Genomic DNA, 24,806 nt, shown 5'->3' on the forward strand with positions numbered 1-24,806 from the left:
CCTTTCTACTTCAGATTGTGTCAATATCTCCTCATTGAGGTTAACACCGCCATTGTGAAGTCTTAGGGAAAGTATTAGCTAAGCAATACTAATGGGACCTTGGCATAATGGGACCAGACATAATCAATCCATGGTCATAGAGCAGTACCTCCAGCAGCAGAAGGATATAAACAGTTGTTGCACCTAGGAAAGGAATAAGTTTTGAAATTAGGCAGAGCATCTTGCTGGAATGAAGGTAGCCTTTGCAGCTCCATTGGAAAGGGATCAGGTCAACTGGGTGGCTGAATTAAAACCAACAAATAACTTTTTAAAATTTTAATAGATCCTTCCCGATTGACTTTGTGATATGCTTCGGTTGTCACGTAGCTTTGCCTCATTTAATTCTGTAAATTTCAAAACAATTACCTTATTCCAGAGAACAGCTTGGAGAAGTGAATAAGATGATACAAGACTGGTTGTCGTCACTGTTTAAGATGATAAATCACAAGGATACCAAGCTGACGCAGCAGGTAAAACCACTGATGATGCACTTCAAGAACAGCTGCAGACATGGTTCTATGCTAGAAGTGAAGAACTTGGCAAAGGTGTTGTTTGGGGAGTTGCTACCATTAACCTTCCAGCCACAGCCCTCCACGTTCAGGTTGAAAAATCTAGCTGCAGAACTATCAAAGTAAGAGAGACAATAGAGCCTGGCCAGATGTTGTGAGTTTGGCTTCAGAGACAAGTTTAAGTATGTGGTATTTACCACACAGAAACAGAATAGTAGGTACAATGCTTTCATCTCACTGCTGATGAGCTTACAGTTGCCCTTTGTCATCAAGCTGGTTTCCTCCTTATGGGACATGTTGCTGTGTTATAGGTGAAAAGTTGTTGCTGAAGACTTCAAGTCAAGTCAACTTTTATTGTCATTTCGACCATAACTGCTGGTACAGTGCATAGTAAAAATGAGACAACGTTTTTCAGGACCATGGTTTACATGACACAGTACAAAAAACTAGATTGAACTACGTAATTAAAAAAAACAGAGAAAGCTACACTAGACTACAGACCTACACTGGACTGCATAAAGTGCACAAAAACAGTGCAGGCATTACAATAAATAATAAACAGGACAGTAGGGCAAGGTGTCAGTCCAGGCTTCAGGTATTGAGGAGTCTGATAGCTTGGGGGAAGAAACTGTTACATAGTCTGGTCGTGAGAGCCCGAATGCTTCGGAACCTTTTCCCAGATGGCAGGAGGGAGAAGAGATTGTATGGGGGTGCATGGGGTCCTTCTGTGGTAAACTATGTATACCTGTCTGGACAGGCCCCTCTGCTGACTGCTCCTGTGGCTCCTCCCACAGACCCCTGTATAAAGGCGATTGGAGGCACTGCTCCTCCCTCAGTCTCCAGGATGTTGTGTGGTGGTCTCTTTCTACTAATCGTGGTCTCTTGCAGCTAATAAAAGCCTATCGTTCACCTCCCATCTCCGAGAGTAATTGATGGTGCATCAATTTTATTAGCTGCAATTTTAAAACATGGAGAGCATTTTACAACCAGATAAATTGGACATTGATCCTCAAGATCCCGAAACAGCCATTGCCTTTGAACTCTGGCTTGCATACATCCAATCGCACCTGGAAGAGATTCCCATGACTGAGCCTGCTATCATGCGCAGAGTTCTCCTCTCCAGAGTCAGTCCGCGGGTGTACTCCCTCATCAGAGACCTGCCGACCTACCAAGGGGCCCTGGACGCCCTCAAAAGACAGTATCTGCGGCCGGTGAACACCGTCTAAGCAAGACATCGCTTAGCGACACGGCGGCAGCAGGCCGGAGAGTCGAGCGCTGAGTTTCTCCGGGCCCTACAGACACACATGCGGGCCTGCGACTGCAGGGGACTGACGGCAGAACAGCATGTGGAGCTCCTGGTACGAGACGTCTTCGTTATGGGGATCAGGTCAGTGTACGTGCACCAGTGGCTGCTGGAAAACGCTGATCTTACCTTACAGTCAGCGATCGAGCTGGCCGACACGCTGGAGGCTGCTCTGCACAACGCTGACGCTGTCCAGCCGCGCGATCTCCCGCCGGTCCCATGGACGCTGCAGATCCCGCCACCTGCCGGCAAATCGACCACAGCTGCTGCCACTCGCGAGTCCGTGAACTCCCCACAACCCTCCGGCGAATCGACCACGGCTGCTGCCAGTCGCAAGTCCACGCAGTGTTACTTCTGCGGACTCGAAAAGCACCCCCAAAAACACTGCCCGGCCCGAGAAGCTACCTGCTCCAGCTGCGGAAAGAAGGGCCACTTCGCCAAGGCCTGTAAGTCTAAACCACGAACGGGGTCGAGCAGGGCCGCTTGCGAGGCATGGGGGTCGCCATCTTGGTCGCCACCATCTTGCCCGCCCACCTCGTGCGAGGCATGGGGGTGGCCATCTTTGTCGGTGCCACCTTGCCCCGCCTCCGACCCACGGCTGCTTACCAAGACGGCGGTTCAACTCTGGCCTCCGTAACCCTCGACCAAAGCGCTCCACACCAGCTTGCAAGGTCAATGATGGACATCCTGGTGGAGGGGCACAGGACTAGCTGCCTGTTTGACACGGGCAGCACTGAGAGTTTTATTCACCCAGACACAGTGCAAAGCTGCGGACTCGTGACACAGCCGGTAAGCCAGAGGGTCACCATGGCTTCTGGATCGCATTCCACAGACATCCGGGGGGATTGTGTAGCGACATTGGTGGTGCAGGGCACAGAATATCGAGACTTTGCATTACTGGTCATGCCTCAACTGTGTGCCCCTGCGCTATTGGGACTCGACTTCCAGAGCCACCTGAAAAGTGTGACAATGGAGTATGACGGGCCCCTCCCACCAATCACTGTCAGAAATCCTCAGTTTTGTGGGACTTCGTCATATACCCCGCTACTGACCACACACACACAACGACCCGCACATCCCACCCAGCACCATGCCGACAGCTGCGCTACTGACACCACTTGCAGGCTCTCCACCCTCAAGATCCCTCCCCCACTGCTGTTCGCCAACCTGACCCCCAGGAGGTACAGCGTGGGGGACAGGGCCTTCATTCAGTCGGAGGTGCAGCGGCTGCTCAGGGAGGGGATCATTGAGCCAAGCACAAGTCCTTGGAGGGCCCAGGTGGTTGTTGTTCAGACCGGGCAGAAAAATAGGATGGTCGTGGACTATAGCCAGACCATCAATAGGTTCACGCAGCTTGACACGTACCCCCTACCCCGCATTGCGGATATGGTCAATCAGATAGCTCAGTACAAGGTGTACTCGACCATAGACCTGAAATCTGCTTACCATCAGCTCCCCATCCGCCCGGAGGACCACCCCTACACTACCTTTGAGGCGGGCGGCAGGCACTATCACTTCCTGCGCGTCCCCTTCAATGTCACGAATGGTGTCTCTGTCTTCCAGAGGGAAATGGACCGGATGGTGGACCAGTGCCAACTGAAGGCCACGTTCCCATATCTGGATAACATCACCATCTGGCAGGATCACAACACTAACCTCCAACGATTTTTCCAAGCGGCCAAAGCTCTTAACCTTACCTATAACAGGGACAAGTGTGTGTTTGGAACCACCCGACTTGCTCTTCTTGGGTATGTCGTGGAGAACGGGGTCATTGGCCCTGACCCCGACCGTATGCGCCCCCTGTTGGAATTCCCTCTTCCCAACACCCTCAGAGCCCTCAAAAGGTGCCTGGGCTTCTTTTCCTATTACGCCCAATGGGTCCCTCACTACACAGACAAGGCCCGCCCCCTGGTCAAGTCCACCGCATTTCCCCTCTCAGCCGAGGCCCGCGTGGCCTTCAGCCGCATTAAAGGGGACATTGCCAAAGCAATGATGCATGCGGTGGACGAGACCATTCCCTTCCAAGTAGAGAGTGACGCCTCCGACTTCGCGCTGGCTGCTACCCTCAATCAGGCAGGAAGGCCAGTAGCATTCCTCTCTCGTACCCTTCAGGGCCCTGAAATTCGGCACTCCACGGTGGAGAAAGAAGCCCAGGCCATAGTGGAAGCTATTAGGCACTGGAGGCACTATCTCGCCGACAAAAAGTTCACCTTGTTGACCGACCAGTGCTCAGTTGCGTTCATGTTCAGCAACCAACAGCGGGGCAAAATCAAAAATGATAAAATTTTGCGGTGGAGAATAGAACTCTCCACCTACAACTATGATATCCTGTACCGGCCTGGAAGGCTCAATGAGCCCCCTGATGCCCTATCCCGGGGAGCGTGTGCCAGCGCACAGCTCGACCGGCTATACGCCCTCCATGCAGATCTTTGCCACCTGGGGGTCACCCGATTTTACCATTTCGTGAAAGCCCGGAACCTGCCGTACTCCCTTGAGGACATCAGGACGATGACCAGGGACTGCCAAGTCTGCGCTGAGTGCAAACCGCACTTCTACCGTCCTGAAAAGGCGCAACTTATCAAGGCCACCAGCCCCTTTGAGCGACTGAGTGTTGACTTTAAGGGCCCCCTTCCCTCCACCAATCGCAATGTCTACTTTCTCAACATAATCGACGAGTACTCACGGTTCCCCTTTGCCATCCCCTGCCCCGGTACCACTGCCACTTCCGTCATAAAAGCCCTGCGCCAGCTCTTCACTCTGTTCGGATATCCCTGCTATATCCACAGTGATACAGGGTCCTCCTTTATGAGTGACGAGCTGTGCCAGTACTTGCTGGCTAGTGGTATTGCTACTAGTAGGACCACGAGCTATAATCCCCGGGGAAATGGACAGGTGGAGAGGGAGAATACCACTGTGTGGAAGGCCACACTCTTAGCCCTTAAGTCAAAGGGATTGCTGGTCTCTCGCTGGCAGGAGGTCCTCCCCGAGGCGCTCCACTCCATTCGCTCCCTGTTATGTACATCCACCAATGCCACCCCTCATGAGCGACTCTTTTCTTTCCCAGGAAGTCTGCCACTGAGACCACCCAACCGGTTTGGCTGACGTTCCCAGGGCCAGTGCTGCTCCGGAAACATGCGAGGAGCAATAAATACTCCCAATGGTTGAGAGGGTTCATCTACTTCATGCGAACCCCCAGTATGCCTACGTGGTCTTACCTGACGGGCAGGAGGACACACTCTCCGTCCGCGACCTGGTGCCTGCAGGAGCACCAGACCCCTACCCTGAACACTCCACAGTGACTATGAACCCCGTACCCACCAAGGTGTATACCCATGAGACACCACGCACACCAAGCCCTACACCAACTCCTCACGACACTCCCATACCAGGCGCCTCGCACATGCATGAGGGATTACTGACGCCTAATGGGCTGACACCTCAAGTCAGGCCGGAGCCAGCACAACCACCGTCTCCGGTGCAATCACCACCGGCACTGGTGCAATCACCACCGGTGCTACGTAGTTCGCAGCGACAGATTCGACCGCCCAATAGACTTAACCTGTAAATATACTTGTAAGAAACTTCGCCCCATGGGGACTCTCTTTTAAAACAAAGGGGGGGTGAATGTGGTGAACTACATATACCTGTCTGGACACGCCCCCTGCTGACTGCTCCTGTGGCTCCTCCCACAGACCCCTGCTAACTGCTCCTGTGGCTCCTCCCACAGACCCCTGCTGACTGCTCCTGTGGCTCCTCCCACAGACCCCTGCTGACTACTCCTGTGGCTCCTCCCACAGACCCCCGCTGACTGTTCCTGTGGCTCCTCCCACAGACCCCTGCTGACTGCTCCTGTGGCTCCTCCCACAGACCCCTGCTGACTGCTCCTGTGGCTCCTCCCACAGACCCCTGCTGACTGTTCCTGTGGCTCCTCCCACAGACCCCTGCTAACTGCTCCTGTGGCTCCTCCCACAGACCCCTGCTGACTGCTCCTGTGGCTCCTCCCACAGACCCCTGCTGACTACTCCTGTGGCTCCTCCCACAGACCCCCGCTGACTGTTCCTGTGGCTCCTCCCACAGACCCCCTGCTGACTGCTCCTGTGGCTCCTCCCACAGACCCCTGCTGACTGCTCCTGTGGCTCCTCCCACAGACCCCTGCTGACTGCTCCTGTGGCTCCTCCCACAGACCCCTGCTGACTGCTCCTGTGGCTCCTCCCACAGACCCCTGTATAAAGGTGATTGGAGGCACTGCTCCTCCCTCAGTCTCCAGGATGTTGTGTGGTGGTCTCTTGCTACTAATCATGGTCTCTTGCAGCTAATAAAAGCCTATTGTTCGCCTCCCGTCTCCGAGAGTTATTGATGGTGCATCACCTTCATAATGCTGTTTCCTTTGCGGATGCAGCATGTAGTGTAAATGTCCGTGATGGCGGGAAGAGAGACCCCGATGATCTTCTCAGCTGACCTCACTATCCGCTGCAGGGTCTTGCGATCCGAGGTGGTGCAATTTCCGAACCAGGCAATGATGCAGCTGCTCAGGATGCTCTCACTTAAGTGCTATATTAGTTTTCCTTTGTCCTACACCTTTGTCATAACTACCAGCTCTGAGTGCAGCAAACCCACATTATAATCACTCAGTCAGGAAGTATCTTCTTAATATTCCACTGAAGTCAATAACAGTTTCTTTTGATTTATGGTCTTGGTCTGTTTTCCCTGCAAACAACATTATCAGAATAAAAATACAGTTGTTAGGAAATGTGCTAATGGTAAAACAAGAAGGATGTACACCAGGTCAGAGACACAAGGTTGGAAAAATAACCTCCAGCGGGTCTAGCAGCATTTGTGGATGCAAAGTGATGGCCAATCTTTCAGGTCGAGACCCTTCATCAGGACTATTTGACATACTGAGTCATTCAGTATGTTTTTTTTAGCTCCACATAAGTTTATTTCAGTGCTGTTCTCATGATTTTTCTGTGTGTAACCCAGGGAAGAATTCAAGGGCTTTCCCAACTTTAAGCAGCTTCAATCATTAACTTGTCCATATTGACACTCAGTAACTGCGGGCAAGATTTCGAGTCCAGAGCACCACTTAACTAGAGCTAGTTCATTTCATGCCTACATCCTTAAAGAAGAGATGGTCACTGATTCCAGCCTTTGCTGGAACAAGTTGCTCAAAGACAAACATATGGGCAAGGCCATACTCATTCCATTTCATCTATGCATATTTGTGTTCTTGGGAGCACAGAAAGCTGAAATGAAGCACTTGTGGAATAAAGTGTCCAGTGGGGGGATCTTGAGGAATATATTTGAGATCAGGTCCCAGTGCAGAAAACACATTGAATGTCCTCGTAAGTTTGGTCAATGAGTGCATCGACAAAGACCTCTTGCCAGCTACTGTGCAACTTATCACTACTTCAACAACGTACACATGTAAAACTGTGCACACATTTCCACCTGTGCAGATCTAGCAGGCCCCTCATACAGACACATTGCAGTACACATTTGACTTGAATTTGCAGAAGGGAAGATACAACTACTGCTTGCCTAGATGGGAGGATTGGCACAAGTGGGGGTGAGGCTGGGAGGCACAGTGGGAAGAGAGTACTGTATATCCTGGTGGTGTGGGGTGGTGGAGGATGTTTGTTTGGCAATGTAACAAGGCAGAAATTCATTCACAAACAAGAGAAAATCTGCAGATAACACACACACAAAATGCTAGTGGAACGCGGCAGGCCAGGCAGCATCTATAAGGAGAAGCACTGTTGACGTTTCGGGCCGAGACCCTTCGTCAGTGCTTCTCCTTATAGATGCTGCCTGTCCTGCTGCGTTCCACCAGCATTTTGTGTGTGTTGCTTGAATTTCCAGCATCTGCAGATTTCCTCTGTTTGCTTTTGAAAATCTGTGGATGCTGGAAATCTAAGCACCGCACAAAACTCTGGAGGAACTCAGCATCCATGGAAAAAAAGTACTGTTAACATTTCAGGCTGAAACCCTTTGGCAGGTCATTCTGCGTTTTGAGCATTAAATGAATAATGTACTTAGGTAAAATGATACAAAATTTTGAAACTGTTTAATGCATACAAAGGAGGATAAAATTCTATCCTGTCAAGTCTTATAATCTAGAGAATTGGGGGAGAGGAAGATAAAACTGAACAGGAAGTATATAGTAGGATAGAAGACAAAGAAATTTTTAAAAACGAGATAAACTTTCTTCATATTTATAAAACCAAAGTGCATTCCTGCTGTCCTGTTAAATTATCAGATGCCTCTCTACAGTGTTGAATTGGCTGCCAACAGATCTTTACTGAATGCCAGTATTCCAAATTTCTGTTTGATGGAATTAAAATGGGTGGCCTCTGGGAGATCCCGCTTTTTCTGGTGGTTGGAACGTAGGTGCTTGAATGCTTCATCCACCAGAACAAGCAGGATCTCCAGGTGGCCACCCATTTTAATTCCACTTCCCATTCCAATTCCAATATGTCCATTCATGGTCTCCTCCACTTTTATGATGAGGCCACATTTAGGTTGGAGGAACAACACCTTATATTCCATTTGGGTAGCCTCCAGCCTGATGGCATGAACACCGGTTTCTTAAACTTTCAGTAATGCCCCATAACCTCCCCCACCTCACCATTTTCCATCCTCTTTTCCCTCTCTCACCTTTTCTCATTGCCTCTCTCTGGTACTTCTCCCACTTTTCTTTCTTCCATGGTCTTCTGTCTCTTTCACCAATCAACTTCTCAGCTCTTTAATTCATCCCTCCCCCTTCAGGTTTCACCTATTACCTTGTGTTTCTCTCTCCCCTCCCCCCAATTTTTAAATCTACTCCTCAGCTTCTTTCCTCCAGTCCTGCTGAAGGGTTTCGGCCCAAACTGTCGACTGTGCTTTATTCCATAGATGCTGCCTGGCCTGCTGAGTTCCTCCAGCATTTTGTGTGTGTTGCTCGGATTTCCAGCATCTGCATATTCTCTCTTTTTTGAGATTAAGAGTTAGTTCAATAAATTGCCTGTATTGTTTGCTTGCTATATTTTTGTTTGCTCTCTCATTATCTTCATTTCAAATTTCTGCAATTGGAAGAAATTTTCAAAATGCAGTATCATCTAGGACTTGAAATTAGTTTTACTTCAATTTTAATGTAATTTTCTCTAATTATTTACAATCAATCTGCTGAAGTACACTAATTATTTTCTTCATTGAGGAACTAAATCCTTTTCTCATCCAGCTGTGAATTATGTCAAATATGCAGAATCATGGAATTAAAGCATTAATTGTTGGTTTCTGCTGTGTTTCTGATTTGGTGACTTATCATGGCCCTTTGCCATGCCATATGCATCAGGATTCATTCATGTCATGCCCAATCATTGTCAATTCCCATGATTTTAGTTCATGCCTGAAGACAGTATCAGCCACATTTTTGAGTTAGTGATGTACTGTACAATGCACAATGTATTTTCAAGGCCAAAGATTTCTGAGTATATACATACAATTTTGATATTTTTGTATATTACAATGGAAACTCTGTTGCCTGGAAAATTTAATTTCAAGAGTCTGCCCATTGCTTAAAAACTCTGAATGGATTGTCTTGCACATCTTCTGCTTTTTAAATTTTGTTTGTTTTGGGAATATTTTAAGTAAATTATGTATAACAAACCTGTTAAGTATATGATGGAGAAGTGTGATAGCAAGAAACTGGGGAAAAATTAAATATATTTTTTATTTCCTGATCTTCCAGGTTGCCATCATTCAGAGCACCATGAGCCATTTGCTAGTAGATATTTTGCTTCACGTTGTACGTGATACAGACAAGAAAACCAAGAAAGTATACTTCAAATACCTGCCTGGGCCAAATACAGTTGACATGCTGGAGGAGAAAGCACTGATTGTGGCTACTCAACTGAATATATTATCAACACAACTGTATCGGTAATAACAAAATTGGCTGAATTACCAGAATAATGTTGTTCAGAAATAGTGAGGCATTACTAATATCTATCCACTTTTAGATTTATAGAAAAATACTTATTAATATATAACAGAATGTAATGGAAAAAGACGGCATACTCTTTATACACAACCAGCTGGAGCTCTGTTTTTCTACAATCTACAATGTATATTTGAAGCTAACATACTGTGGTGTTGTTGAAAACACTGCAGCCAAGTTGTACACAGTCAAGTCTGAGAAACAGCAAAAACATAAATAATAAGATTATTTAACTTACTTTGTGGTGAGGAGTAAGGGAAAACACTTCAGCACTTTAAGTAGCACCTTGGAATCTTTTATAGGCGATTGGGAGGATAATGTAGAGTTGCTGTAGTTTTTACCATCGTACCCGAAAGCTGGGATAACACACAATGAAGAACTTTCTTAATACTGCGAAGCAGTGAGGTTCAGGCTTATGCTAAAGCATATGGAGTGGGTATCATCAAATTTAAATGTACTGTTAATTAATTTAATATGTATAAATCTGCATTGATACGGAAAGTCCTGTGTTCTAATTTCTCTTTCTCCTTTTCTCTTATTTTTTCTTTCTTTCTTCTGTTACTTCCTCTTTCCATTTCTCACTTTCTTTCACTTTTCCTTTTTTGCTTTCTCTCGTTCTCTCTTGCACTCTTTTTCTCTCTTCCCCTTTCTTATGAACTGAATGATCCAGAGCAGAAGTAGACTACATGGTCCCTCTACTCTACAGCCCAATACTGATGGCACTTAACCTCCTTATAGATTTGCCTAATCTGTGTTTTGAATACATTTACTGAGTCATTCAAAGACGAGCAAAGAAATTCCCTCTTTTCCATTGTAAATTTTATTCCTTTAGTTTGAAATTTGAGACAGAGATTAATTGCAAGAACAGTTTTTCTGAGAGAGAATGAAAATTGAAATTGGGGTTTTAGACTCTTTTGTTGCTGTGTTTCACCTGTGTATCAGTTCTTAATGCTTTTTACATATCCTGCACCTGTTCTTACAGCTGGTGCAAGGATACAGTGGAGGCAATGGTGAAGCAACAGAAAGCAGCCCATGCCCAGAATCCTGACAATGAACTCAAGGAGCTTGAAAAACTGAAGGTAATGCTTGCAATTGTAGACATAGGTGACAACAGTTAGTCAAGTAAATGGTACCATACCTAATAGGGGACCAGTTATAGAAATGTAGAAAACCTACAGCACAATACAGACCCTTTGGCCCACAAAGCTGTGCCAAACATGTACTTACTTTAGAAATTACCTAGGGTTACCCATAGCCCTCTATTTTTCCAGGCTCCATGTACCTGTCCAGGAGTCTCTTAAAAGACCCTATCGTATCCACCTCTGCTGCCGGCAGCCTATTCCATGCACTCACCACTCTCTGCATAAAAAAAATGACCCCTGACATCTCCTCTGTACCTTCTTCCATGCACCTTAAAACTGTGCCCTCTCGTGGTAGCCATTTCAGCCTTGGGAAAAAGCCTCCAACTATCCACACGATCAATGCCTCTCATCATCTTATATACCTCTATCAGGTCACCTCTCATCCTCCATTGCTCCAAGGAGAAAAGGCCAAGTTTACTCAACCTATTCTCATAGCCCAGGGCTATTAGTGAACTGCAGGACGCACACCCTGATGTTCTGTTTATTGTCGCTGGTGATTTTAACCACGCGAACCTTAAGTCGGTGCTCCCCAAATTTCGTCAGTATGTGGACTTTGCAATGAAGGGGGAGAACATGTTGGACCTGGTTTACACAAACATCCCCGACGCGTACCGGGCAGATCCCCACCCCCACCTCGGTTACTCAGACCACATCTCTGTTATGCTAATCCCAGCATACAGACCGCTCCTCAGGTGCTCCAGACCAGTTCAGAAGCAGGTGAAAACCTGGCCAGCAGGAGCCATCTCTGTTTTTCAAGACTGCTTTGAGCACACTGACTGGCACATGTTCAGGGAGGCTGCAACCGATGGTTAGAGGAGTACACAGAGGAGTACTACTTAGAGGAGTACACAGCATCAGTGACCAGCTACATCAGCAAGTGCATTGATGATGTTACTCTGTCCAAGACCATCACTATACGTGCCAACCAGAAGCCATGGATGACCGCAGAGGTGCGTGCGCTGCTGAGGACCCATGACTCCACCTTCAGAGCAGGCGAGAAGGCAGCTCTAACAACAGCAAGGGCCAAACTGTCCCGAGCCATCAGAGGGGCAAAGCGTGCACATGCCCAGTGAATCCACAGTCACTTCCAGGACAGCGGCGACACGCGGCGCATGTGTTAGGGCATCCAGGACATCACCAATTACAGGACAACATCACCTGACTGTGCAGGTGATGCCTCCCTCCCAAATGCGCTGAATAACTTCTATGCCCGGTCTGAGGCAGAAAATGATGTGGCGGCGGGGACGTCTACCCCTCCTACAAATGACCAGGTGCTGTGTCTCTCCATGGCCGATGTGAGAAGAACCCTGTGCAGGGTCAACCCACAGAAGGCTGCTGGACCAGACAACATCCCCGGTAGAGTGCTCAGAGGATGTGCAAACCAGCTAGCAGATGTTCTCACTGACATCTACAACATCTCCCTGAGCAGCACCACCATTCCAATGTGCTTCAAGGCTGCCACCATCACCCCCGTGCCAAAGAAGTCTTCAGTGTCCTGCCTAAATGAGTACCGTCCCGTTGCACTTACATCCATCATCATGAAGTGTTTCGAGAGGCTCGTCATGAGGCATATCAAGACCCTGCACCCTCCTCACTGGACCCCCTGCAGTTTGCGTACCGTCCCAACCGCTGAACAGATGACACCATTGCTACCACCCTCCACCTGGCCCTAACCCACCTGGACAAAAAAGACACATACGTTAGGATGCTGTTCATAGACTTTAGTTTGGCATTCAACACAATCATCCCTCAGAAACTGATTGGAAAGCTGAACCTACTGGGCCTGAACACCTCCCTGTGCAACTGGATCCTAGACTTCCTGACTGGGAGACCTCAGTCAGTCCGGATCGGGAGCAGCATCTCCAACACCATCACACTGAGCATGGGGGCTCCCCAGGGTTGCGTGCTCAGTCCACCGCTGTTCACTCTGCTGACCCACAACTGTGCTGCAACACACAGCTCGAACCATATCATCAAGTTCGCTGATGACACGACTGTGGTGGGTCTCATCAGCAAGACCGACGAGTCAGCTTACAGAGAGGAGGTGCAGCGGCTAATGGACTGGTGCAGAGCCAACAACCTGTCTCTGAATATGAACAAAACAAAAGAGATGGTTGTTGACTTCAGGAGGGCATGGAGCGACCACTCCCCGCTGAACATCGACGGCTTCTCGGTAGAGATCGTAAAGAGCACCAAATTTCTTGGTGTTCACCTGACGGAGAATCTCACCTGGTCCCTCAACACCAGCTCCATAGCAAAGAAAGCCCAGCAGCATCTCTACTTTTTGCAAAGGCTGAGTAAAGTCCATCTCCCACCCCCTATCCTCATCACATTCTACAGGGTTTGTATTGAGAGCATCCTGAGCAGCTGCATCACTGCCTGGTTTGGAAATTGCACCATCTCAGATCACAAGACCCTGCAGCAGATAGTGAGGTCAGCTGAGAAGATCATCGGGGTCTCTCTTCCTGCCATCACAGACATTTACACTACACACTGCATCTGCAAAGGAAACAGCATTATGAAGGACCCCATGCACCCATCATACAATCTCTTCTCCCTCCTGCCGTCTGGGAAAAGGCTCCAAAGCATTCGGGCTCTCACGACCAGACTATGTAACAGTTTCTTCCCCCAAGCTATCAGACTCCTCAATACCTGAAGCCTGGACTGACACCTTGCCCTACTGTCCTGTTTATTATTTATTGTAATGCCTGCACTGTTTTTATGCACTTTATGCAGTCCAGTGTAGGTCTGTAGTCTAGATAGATAGATAGATAGATACTTTATTCATCCCCATGGGGAAATTCAACTTTTTTCCAATGTCCCATACACTTGTTGTAGCAAAACTAGTTACATACAATACTTAACTCAGTAAAAAAATATGATATGCATCTAAATCACCATCTCAAAAAGCATTAATAATAGCTTTAAAAAGTTCTTAAGTCCTGGCGGTAGAATTGTAAAGCCTAATGGCATTGGGGAGTATTGACCTCTTCATCCTGTCTGAGGAGCATTGCATCGATAGTAACCTGTCGCTGAAACTGCTTCTCTGTCTCTGGATGGTGCTATGTAGAGGATGTTCAGAGTTTTCCATAATTGACCGTAGCCTACTCAGCGCCCTTCGCTCAGCTACCAATGTTAAACTCTCCAGTACTTTGCCCACGACAGAGCCCGCCTTCCTTACCAGCTTATTAAGACGTGTAGCTTTCTCTGTGTCTTTTTTTATTACGTAGTTCAATCTAGTTTCTTGTACTGTGTCATGTAACACCATGGTCCTGAAAAACGTTGTCTCATTTTTACTATGTACTGTACCAGCAGTTGTGGTCGAAATGACAATAAAAGTTGACTTGACTTGACTTGACTTGATAAGGCATGCCCCCCAATCCAGGCAACATCCTTGTCAATCTCCTACGGCACCCCTTCTATAGTTTCCACATTCTTCCTGTAGTGAGGTGACCAGAACTGAGCACAGTACTCCAAGTGGGGTCTGACCAGGGTCCTATATAGCAGTAATATGACCTCCTGGCTCTTGAACTCAAATCTGATGATATTTGATTTTTTTGGCATTTTAAGGATCTTGTTAATATTACTGTGTAATTTTCCTCTCTGTAATTAACTCATATGAGGGTCAATTCACTAAATTGAACAGTTTTGCTACATGACCACTTTGAATTCCTTATTTTTCCAAGACCGAGTCTTCTGAGTGGATAGATGTTTGTGAGGCTCTGCTTTCAGGAATTCAAGCACGTCCAGTCCACTTGTTGTCATCCAGAAGTGAAGAGGTACAATCGCACATCAATATGACTCGTGATCTATGCACTGCATGTTTACAGGTAGGATTGGCATTAGTGGATAACTCTAATATATTAAGTATGCTTTCCTGGCCTCTGGCCTCTGGTGCGTATGCTGACCTGATGACTACAGTCACCTACTCTTGACATCTCTCATTGCTAAATAATGGTGATAGATCCTCTGCTGCTTATGAAAGCCCGACTGATAGACAGAAGATCAGGTGTCTGGGAGTTCAGCAAGTTAGACAGAGATGGATTTGACAGTCATTGCAGTGTTGCAGGTGACTCCTGCTGGGTGGGAACAGGGCATTTCCATAAGTCCACTCAAACTTCGTTATGAAAACTATTTATTCTTGTGCTCCTACATTTCAATATTTGTCTAACTTTCAGTGAATTGCAGAAATGGTAAAGTATATTTCACTGGTATCATGCATTTTCTTCAGACTTCTCTCCCTCAAAGTTAGACAGGATTTTGCTTGTTGAATATAATCATTACCTTTCTTTCTAAAAATTATGAACGCCTTTCTTTCTATTGTTATGAATTTATATGGAGGGAAGTTTTTTACCTCTGACCCTCCCTGGACAATAGTTTTTTGAGGTACCAGTGGTGCTATAACCTGGGCCCAGCGGCACTCTTATATTCAAGTAAGGAAGAAAGCCGTGCTGTGGTTCTTGCCAGAATGCAAACTAACAGTCCAGACAGCAAGTTATTGGTGGCTTGATTTTGCTTGATGCTTCCTTCTCGTACTTTCTGCTGATTGGTGGATGTTTATAGTCATGATTGTCTAGATTAGATTTGTCTTGCTGCTTCAAGAGCCGGGCCACTTCCAGAATATTTGTGTTCCACAGCTGTATTGAATGGGGTGGAGTGGGAGAGGGCAAGAGGCAAGAGGAAGGAATAGAAACGAATATGGGGTGAAGGGAGGGCAAGAGTTTTGTTGTGTGGAGTCCTTTGTTTACAGCCACATATTGCATTCATGTGTGAGATCTTCCCCTAGTTGGGGGTGAACCTGTCCAGGGAGCACCCTCCTTTTAGCTTTCTAGCCAGCTCAAACCACTCATTGATTAGGGCTGCAAAAAATTCCTCTAATTTGTTTACTGCGGCCCCTATAACTCAGAGTTTTCCACATCTGGCATGTGTGTGATCCTGTGACACAGCTATTGTTTCCTGGTGATGAAAATGAAAAATCCATTCAATGCAGGCTGAGTTTAGACCAGATGCTAATGGCCATGATTTAGAATTGTCGGGCCATCCATAACATTTTCAGGAAACACAGCTATGATCTTATTGACAGGAGACACAGGCTTCAGAGATCCAGCAACCTTCTCCTACTCCTAATTCATATGTTAGTATGTATTTTTTTTTGCATGTGGAAACAATGCCATTGTTTATTGCCCATCCTGAATTATAATCGACCAGGTAGTTCTGGAGTAGGTACACAAAACTACTCAGTTAGGTTTACCTGGGTTTAGATCTAGTGATTATGGAGGAACAAGATAATATTTCAAATCAGTTTAGTGTGCAAGTCAGAAGGTATTCCCTTGCACTGATGATCTTGACTGTAGAGGTCACAGGGTTCGGGAACTGCTATAGGAATAGCCTGAGCGAACATCTTGTGAATGCTACACACTGCTCCCACAGTACATGTTGTGATGGAGGGAATGATTGTTTATGGTGCTGGATGATTTTCCAGTCAGTGAGCTGCTTTGTCGTATACAATGTCAGCCTTCTTGAATGTTACTGAAGTTTCACTCATCCAATCCATGTAGATAGTGGAAAGATTTTGTGATGCCATATTTTTGAATGGTCCATGAACACTACCTCAATATTCCTCCTTTGCCTGACTATTTATTTATTACAGTAACTTTGTCTTTCACTGTACTTCTGTCACAAAACAAGAAATTTCACAACTGTAACAGTGACAGTAATATCTATTCTGATTCTGCATTAACCAGCACATGATATATAGCTTGCTCTTGAGCAATAATATATTATAGTGGCTAGTTTAGTTGAAGACATCCTTGATGGTGGGAATAGTTGTGCCCTTGATGGAGCTAGCTCAGCCTATAACCCTCTGCAGCCTCTTGCAGTCCTATGCGGTGGATCCTCCATATCAGGCTGTGATGCAGCCAGTCCAAGTTCTCTCCACAGCACACCTGTAGAACTTGGATAGAATCTTTGATGACATATCATATCTCCTCAAACTCCTAATCAAGTATAGCACCTGGCCTGCCATCTACATGATTGATTCAATGTGTTAGGCCCAGGATAGATCCTCTGAGATGCTGATGTCTGGGAACTTTCCCCTCTACTGTTGACCACTCTGCGAGAACAGGCCCCCTTTCTGAAGTCCACCATCTTGCTGATGTTGATAATGAGGCTGTTGTCACAACAACACTCAACTAACTGGTCAAATACAAAAATAGAAAGTTTAAGTGCATTTAATCCAAGATGCCATTTCATTTGTTTGAAAGCATTTTGATATTTGTAATGTTATCATAGATTCTATTGCAAATGCAGAAAATTCTGCAGATGCCGGAAGTCCAGAGCAACACACATAAAATGCTGGAGGAACTCATCAGGTCCATGGAAATGAATAAACAATTGACACTTTGGGCCAAGACCCTTCATTAGGACTGGAAAGGTGAAGAGGGGAAGGAGTATAAGCTAGAAGGTAATAGGTGAAGCCAGCTGGGTGGGGGAGGGGTGATGACATAAGAAGCTGGGAGGTGATGGGTGGAAATGGTAAAGGGCTGGAGAAGAAGGAATTTGACAGTAGAGGAGAGTGGACCGTGGCAGAAAGGAAAGGAGGAGAAACATCAGGGAGAGGTGATGGGTAGGTGAGAAGAGAAAAGGTAAAGGAGGGCAAAGTGGGGAATTGAAGAAGAGTGAAGGGGAGAGGGAAAGTCACCAGAAGTTGGAGAAATCGGTGTTCCTGCCATCAGGTTGGAGGTTACCCAGATGGAATATGAGGTGTTGCTCCTCCAAGCTGAGAATGGCCTTATCGTAGCAGTTGAGGAGGCCATGTACCGACATGTTAGAATGGGAATGGGGAATGGAATTAAAATAGTCATCTACCAGGAAATCCTGTTTGTTGAGAACGGACAAAGCTGCTCAATAAATAGGTCTACATCAGGTCTCAGCAACGTAGAGGAAGCTGCATCAGGAGCACCGGATACAATAGACAGCCCCAACAGAATCGCAGGTGGAGTGTTGGCTCATCTGGAAGGACTGAATAGAGGAGGTGAATGGGAAGGTGTAGCATTTCTTCCACTTGCAGGGATAAGTTCCAGGAGGGAGCTATTGGGGAAGGATGAATGGACAAGAGAATCATGGAGAAAGTAATCCCTGAAGAAAGCAGAGAGTGGCGGGAGAAGTAAAGATGTATCTGGTGGTAGGATCTGTTGAAGATGGCAGAAGCTGTGGAGAATTTTCCTTCTTCTTGATCTCTCTGTCTCCATCTCTGGAGACAAACTGTCTACCGATATCCTTTATGAATCTACCAACTCCCATGGCTGGCTTGACTATACCCCTTCCACTCTGTATCCTGTAAAAATGCCATTTCCTTTTCTCATTTCCTTTCCTTTCCTCTGCCACATCTGCTTCCAGGATGTGGCTTGCTGTTCCAGGACATCAGAGATGTCCTCCTCCTTGAAAGAACAGGAGTTCCCTTCCTCCACCATTAATGTTGCCTTCTCTCATATCTCCTCCGTTTCCCAGACAACTGCTCTCACCCCATCTCGCTACCGCCTTAACAAGGATAGAGTTCCTCTTGTCTTCATGAGTCTCCACATCCAGCACATCATTCTCCGCAAATTCCGTTATCCTCAGTGCAACCCCAGCACCAAACACATCTTTACCTCTCCTACCCCACTCTCCACTTTTTGTCGGGATTGCTCCCACCATCACTCCCTTGTTCATTCATCCCTCCCACTGATCTCCCTCTGGCACTTATCCCTGCAAGCGGAAGAAGTGTTGTCCCTCCATTCAGGGCCTCAGACAGTCCTTCCAGGCGAAGCCAGACTTAACCCGTGGATCTGTTGGGGTCAGCTTCTGTATCCAGTGCTCCCGATGCGGCCTGCTCTACACTAGTCAGACCTGATATACATTAGGTATATAACTTTGCTCCATCCACAAGAAGCAGGATTTCCCAGTGGCCAACTATTTTAATTCCAATCCCCATTCCCATTCCAACATGATGGTCCATGGCCTCCTCTGCTGTCACAATGAGGCCACTCTCAGTTTGGAAGAGCAACACCAACAGGTTGTAGACATTAAATTTAAATTAAAGCTGTACCCAATATAAAAGCTTAAATATTATATAAAAAATCCAAAGGTGAGCCAAATTAACACACATGATTATTACTTAAATCAGAATTACTCTACAATTGACTTCTTGATTGATAGCTCTTCTAGAGTTTTTGCAGATTTTTGGGGGGCAAGAGAGCTGGTTTCTGTACAATATAACTCTATATGAATGTGACTTCCTGCGTTGTAGAACTGTCTCAGTTGAATTTGTGGCACTTGAGAATATTCACAGAAAGCTTGGACTAGGTTTAAATTTGGAACATATTTATTCAGAAAAAATGGTTTAAGATGAAAAGCCTAGTTCAGTCAGATGTTCTTTTCCAAAAAACCGTTTAATATACACCATTTTAAAATATCATCTTTTGGCATTTACCGTTATTTTAGATGACCTGAATCACCTGAAAAAAATTGCTGCAGACATAGAACTACATTAAAATGCCTGATAAAATTCCTTTTGCTTTGGGTCATTAGATTTAAACATGCAACAGTTTTTGCCATTTATTTTTAGGTAGATCTGAACACTGAAGATCATTGTTTTAATTCGCAATCCTAATTAGTCCCAAAGTGCCTTAACATTTAATTTCTGTCTCTAAAGGGGTTTGGGACATTCTGAACATATGAAAGGTATAATGAATTAAAAAGGTTACGATTAAGCATTTTTGTTATTCAAATCATCTCATCGTATATTGCAAAACAGGCAACTATTGCTACTATATTTTACAAATGACTGCAATCTTTTTGCCAGTTGTGATGCAAGCATATAGATGTGTTTTCCTTTGTTGTTAACTCAAGCAAGGAAATGGGTGTGAAAACATAACTGTTATTAAAAGAAGTGAAAGGAGGAAATGTTATTTTATTGTAAATGTAGAACTTCTTGCATAAGAAAACTCCCTTAATACACAGGTTGTTAAGCTTGATCTTGTATCCATCCATTGCTGATCTGCTAGGAATACTGCTAATCGACGTTTTCTCAGCAGTTTTGTGAAAACTGTGACTTAGTAATAAAATTGCTAAGTTGTCAATAATCCTCTTTGTATTGTAGCACTCATCCACCAATATTCTTCAGATGTCTGAATCTGAGCTTTCCTTGTTGTGGCCAGGGATGACACAAGTTGAGGAAGGACCTACTACCGTTACATCTTTCCAGGTAAAGTTATGGAGTTAAACAGAATGAAAACAGAGTCTTTGGCCTTCCCATCTGTGCTGACCAAGCTGTCACGCTGAGCTAGTCCCATTTGCCTGCATTTGGCCCATACCCCCTAAACCTTTCCTGTCCATACACCTGTCCAAGTGTCCTTTAAAATATTGTAATTGTATCCACCTCTAACACTTTCTCTGGCAGCTCATTCTGTATGCTCACCACCCTCTGTGCGAAAAACTGGCCTCTCAGTCCTTTTAAAATCGTTCCCTCCTCACCCAGTGGCCTCTAGTTTTAGATTCCATTTACCTGGGGAAAAGACTGTGACTGATTACTTTATTAATACCCCTCTTGATTTTATATACCTGCATAAAGTCATCATTCAGTCCCCTTGTTCCAAGGCAAATAGTCCCAGATAACTAGTCTTTCCTTTAAACTCAAGATCTCCAGTTCCATCAGTCTCATGAATCTTATCCCAAGCAACATTTTCAAGGATGATTGGCCTCATAGATTAAAAGACAGCATTTCTAAACTCTCTGTTTAAGAAGATTGGAAGGAAAGAAAGGGACAGTATATCATGGAGTCAGAATTGGGGAATATGACAGAAACTATAAATGAAGATAATAGAGGACTTGAAATTTACAAAATAATCAGGGGATGTAAACAAGGATTTATGAATGAAAGTTTGTCTTGACAAGTCATAATTTTCTGAACATGTAGATGGGAGGGAAGTGAATACATTTGCTTTGTGCTTACCGATGGGATCATGGGATTAGGAATTTCTCTTTGTTATTTACACCTGTATCAAGTGAATCAAAGCAAGGTTCAGTGATTTGTCTCCAAATTTTTGCAACGTGACTTTGATAAGGTTCTGTGTTAAGTCTACACTGCATGTGGAAAGGTTGGTGGAAAAGTAAACACCAAGAAGAATAAAAGAGGCTGGTTAAGTGATTGTAAGCTGGTTAAGTGATTGGGCAAAATGGGAAGACGTGTAGTAAAATGGGAGCCTGTGTGAAAATAGCTATTTTGGTAGGAAAAGTGGAAAATCAGTATGTAAATGACTGGTAGGTGAAGCAAAAAGCTGCAACTCCTAGCAATCTAAAGTAAGAATGGAAAATCCTGGACAATTTCAGCCGGTCATCAGCATTACGAAGAAAGTAACAGCAGTAATGCTTTAGGTCATTGACTTCCATTAGTACTTATGAGTTAATGCTGGTATTCAGAGAGATTTAGACCATAAGACTTAAGTGTAGAATTAGGCCATTCACCCCACCGAGTCACATCACTATTCAATCATGGCTAATTTATTATCCCTCTCAACTCCATTTTATTGCTGGAGCAACAGATGGAACAACCCCAAAAAGAAAAAAATATTACTGAACTCATTAGTTTGGAAACAAAAACAACAATGCAAATGATGGTACTAACACTTCAGCATAATATAATGCATCGAGTTTCTCGAAGAGATTTAAGAAAATAGTTATTTTCTACTGCAGTTGCTTTAAGTTATGGCCCTACATAGTTCAATTGGTAATATCTGTATAACGAGTCCAACAGTGATATTCTGCAATCCCCAGCTGTGCTGTATTTACGGAAAGAGATCCTACATTAACAGTACCATGGTTTTAAAGGGTAAAATTACTCTGGGCTCCCACTCCTAATCACTATCTTGAGAGCATTGTTAACAAAATTGTTCTCCATGTCTACATAGCCATCCACATTCTTGAAAGTGGTAGTTTTACTTCAGGAGGAAGCCAGGAATGTACTGGCCTGTGAATAGGTCTTCAGTGATAATTCTCTTCTGAATTGGTGACAAAATATAAACCAGCATTTGCCCCATGGTTCAGGCCAATAACTTCAAACACTAACCCTCTCAACAAAGATGCTGCCTGTCCTGTTAATTAGATCAGCAGTCTCTATTGATATCTAGAGTTCTACATCCACAGTATTTCATAGCAATTTGTGTTGGTTAGGTCAGTTTTATTCTGGGCAATGTGACAATCCTATTTTCACCAGGATATTGCCTTTTGGGTCCTAAGGAAACTCAAATACTGATAGTTACACATAAGGATTAGAAGTTTGCTAATTGTCAGAGTGATGTAAAAACATTTTCTTTTGTTCATATTTCATAACTTGAGCATCCCTGGCAAGGCTTGCATTTACTATGCATTCCTAATTGCCCTTGAGAACATGGAAATAAGCTTCCTTCTTGAACTACTGTAATCCCTCTGGTGAAAGAGCTGGCAAAATACTCCCAGATGGTATCATTGAGACAGTGCGCATCTTGGAGGAAAATCTGTAGGTGGTGGTAATCCTCAAGCTTCTGATGCCCTTGCCTTACTTGGTTGTAGAGTCAAGTCAAGTTTATTACCAGCTAATTACATACATGTATATAATGTATAGAACCATATAGTGTATATAGAAATGAGACAATGTTTCTCTGAACCAGGGTGTAAAGCCCAGTAGTACACATAACATACACAGCATGATAATCTATGAAGGATAAATCTCTAAAGATGAATCACATGTAAATAACAAACTAAAGTGCATAAATTAAATATTGTAAGGTACGGAACAGATTAACCAGTGACACTTCGAAGGTGAGGTGGCAGGGAGTTCAGAAGCCTCATGGCCTGAGGGCAGAAACAATTTCCCATCCCGACTATTCTTGTTTTTATGCATTGGAGACTCCTGCCTGATGGTAGAAAGTCATAGAAAATATGGATGGATGAGTGGGATCCTTAATAATACTAAGGGCCCCGTGTACGCAGTGCTCCAGATAAATGTCCCCAGTGGATAGTAGGGAGACCCCAATGATCCTCTCAGCTGCTCTCACAGTTCTTTGTAGGTAGAAGTTGCAGATTTGGGAAGTGCCTGGATTAATAACTACAGTACATTTTGTAAATGGTACAAACAGCAGCCACTCTACACAAATGACACAGAAAATAAATATTTCGGGTGCTTTGGTAAATTAATGGAAGAAGAATTTACGGCTCAGTGAAGTGATAATATTGTGACACTCTGGGTGGGGGGGGGGGGGCGTAGTTGACAGCCCGCCCCTGCATTTCTAATGACCAGCACTGTTTATTGTTCTTGTGTTAAAATGCTTTTGTGGGATTATGGTGGGAAGTTCCTGTTCATTTATTGTTACATTTTAGGTTGGGTTATACAGTTATTCGCTTGTGTATTTGTACGTCACCATAACCAGGGGTGTGTGATGGTCACCTCCCCTGTCTGTGTGAGACTGGTTGGGTTCACTCTCCGGGTCATGGTGCCTGGTCTGTTTTGTGTTCAATGAGCTTCCTCGTCTGTCATTATGGAGCAAATGCTCACCTCAATATATTAGAATAGTCAACAAATAATATCTTGTTATTCTTCAATCTAATCTCTCAATCTCCCCCTCACTCCTTTCTTCTCCTCTCACTCCTGTGGAAGTGTCAAATCTTGATACTTTATTCTGTTCCCTTCTCTCACAGGTTCATCTTCAAAAATCTCTTGTACCTCCTGACCTGCTGAATATTTCCAGTGTTTGCTTACACCTAAACATTGCACTTCAACACTGCCTGATGTCTCACAGACTTTTTTAGACTTATACTGTTAATCATTAACACTGCAACTTCAGTGCTAATGAAGCTTGGAAAGATGAAATTCACAAAAAGTCACAAGCATGTCATGAAAGAACTTACACGCAAGATCCTTGCCTTAAATCTTCCACACAGTCATAGCATCTGCATTGGTGCAAGGAGCAAGAGTGGATAACTGATGCACTAGCTCTCCAAAATGGACTCTGGAATATGTAATGCTTTAATAATGAATGTACAAGCATGCAGAAAACATCTCTCAATACAGACCACTACCCCTGAAACAATTATCTGGCTTCACCACTTGAATGGAAAATTACCATTGTGAAATTGTGTCAACAACAGCAGTAAGAAAGAAAAGCTGATTCTAGTCACTCAACTTCAGGTGAGGTGAAAGTTACAAACCAAAAGGCCAAGTTCAAATGTAAAGTCTGAATTTGCATAATAATAACAACAGAGTGTGAGTGTGACAGGAAAATACAGAGAGTTTTATTTTATTGGCTTTTGGTGAAAAAATTAACAAGAAAATGATATAAAAAGGAAAAAGGTAAGAAAATTAAAATGATAGGGACAAAGAACAGGAGTAGAAATATACTTTTCTCAGGTTGGCAGGGTGTTCTTGATTCCTTAAGGTTGTCATAGCTGTGCAAGGTTGTAATGGGGATAAGCTCCCACTACCTATTAAATGTTCCCAATGGCGTGTGTCTCAGGTAGCCTCTGATAGCAAGTCCAGCTCTTGGTATTCAAGTGTGGCTCAGGAACTAAGCTGGTGGAACCATATTTACCGACAAGAGAAGGGGCAAAGGCAAGTTATTGGTATCTTAAAACCCATCATTTCTGGCTGATGGGGCTCATCAGACGTGGTTGGCAGCTCATCTAGAAGAAGGAAATCTCTGATATCAAACCTCTGCTGCTTTGCAGCTACATTCATTCATGGGGAAGGCTTCAGGAGTAAACCCCGAGCAAAATTCCACAGCTGGAGTCCCTAAGGCAGTCCGACGTTGAGTTTAACACTGACTGGC

At 44.9% G+C, this 24,806-nt stretch overlaps 1 protein-coding gene across 1 annotated transcript in view; it reads left to right on the forward strand.

Annotated features, from left to right (window-relative positions):
- axdnd1 (axonemal dynein light chain domain containing 1) overlaps positions 1–24,806 on the forward strand; it is a 157,457-nt gene that overhangs the window by 104,360 nt on the left and 28,291 nt on the right. The window contains exons 19-23 of the mRNA XM_073063319.1: positions 416–509; positions 9,578–9,768; positions 10,809–10,905; positions 14,655–14,798; positions 20,108–20,212. Coding sequence (XP_072919420.1) covers positions 416–509; positions 9,578–9,768; positions 10,809–10,905; positions 14,655–14,798; positions 20,108–20,212 — 631 coding nt within the window. The remainder of the gene's footprint in view (positions 1–415; positions 510–9,577; positions 9,769–10,808; positions 10,906–14,654; positions 14,799–20,107; positions 20,213–24,806) is intronic.

The sequence above is a fragment of the Hemitrygon akajei genome, chromosome 12, assembly GCF_048418815.1.
Source record: "Hemitrygon akajei chromosome 12, sHemAka1.3, whole genome shotgun sequence".
NCBI lineage: Eukaryota > Metazoa > Chordata > Chondrichthyes > Myliobatiformes > Dasyatidae > Hemitrygon > Hemitrygon akajei.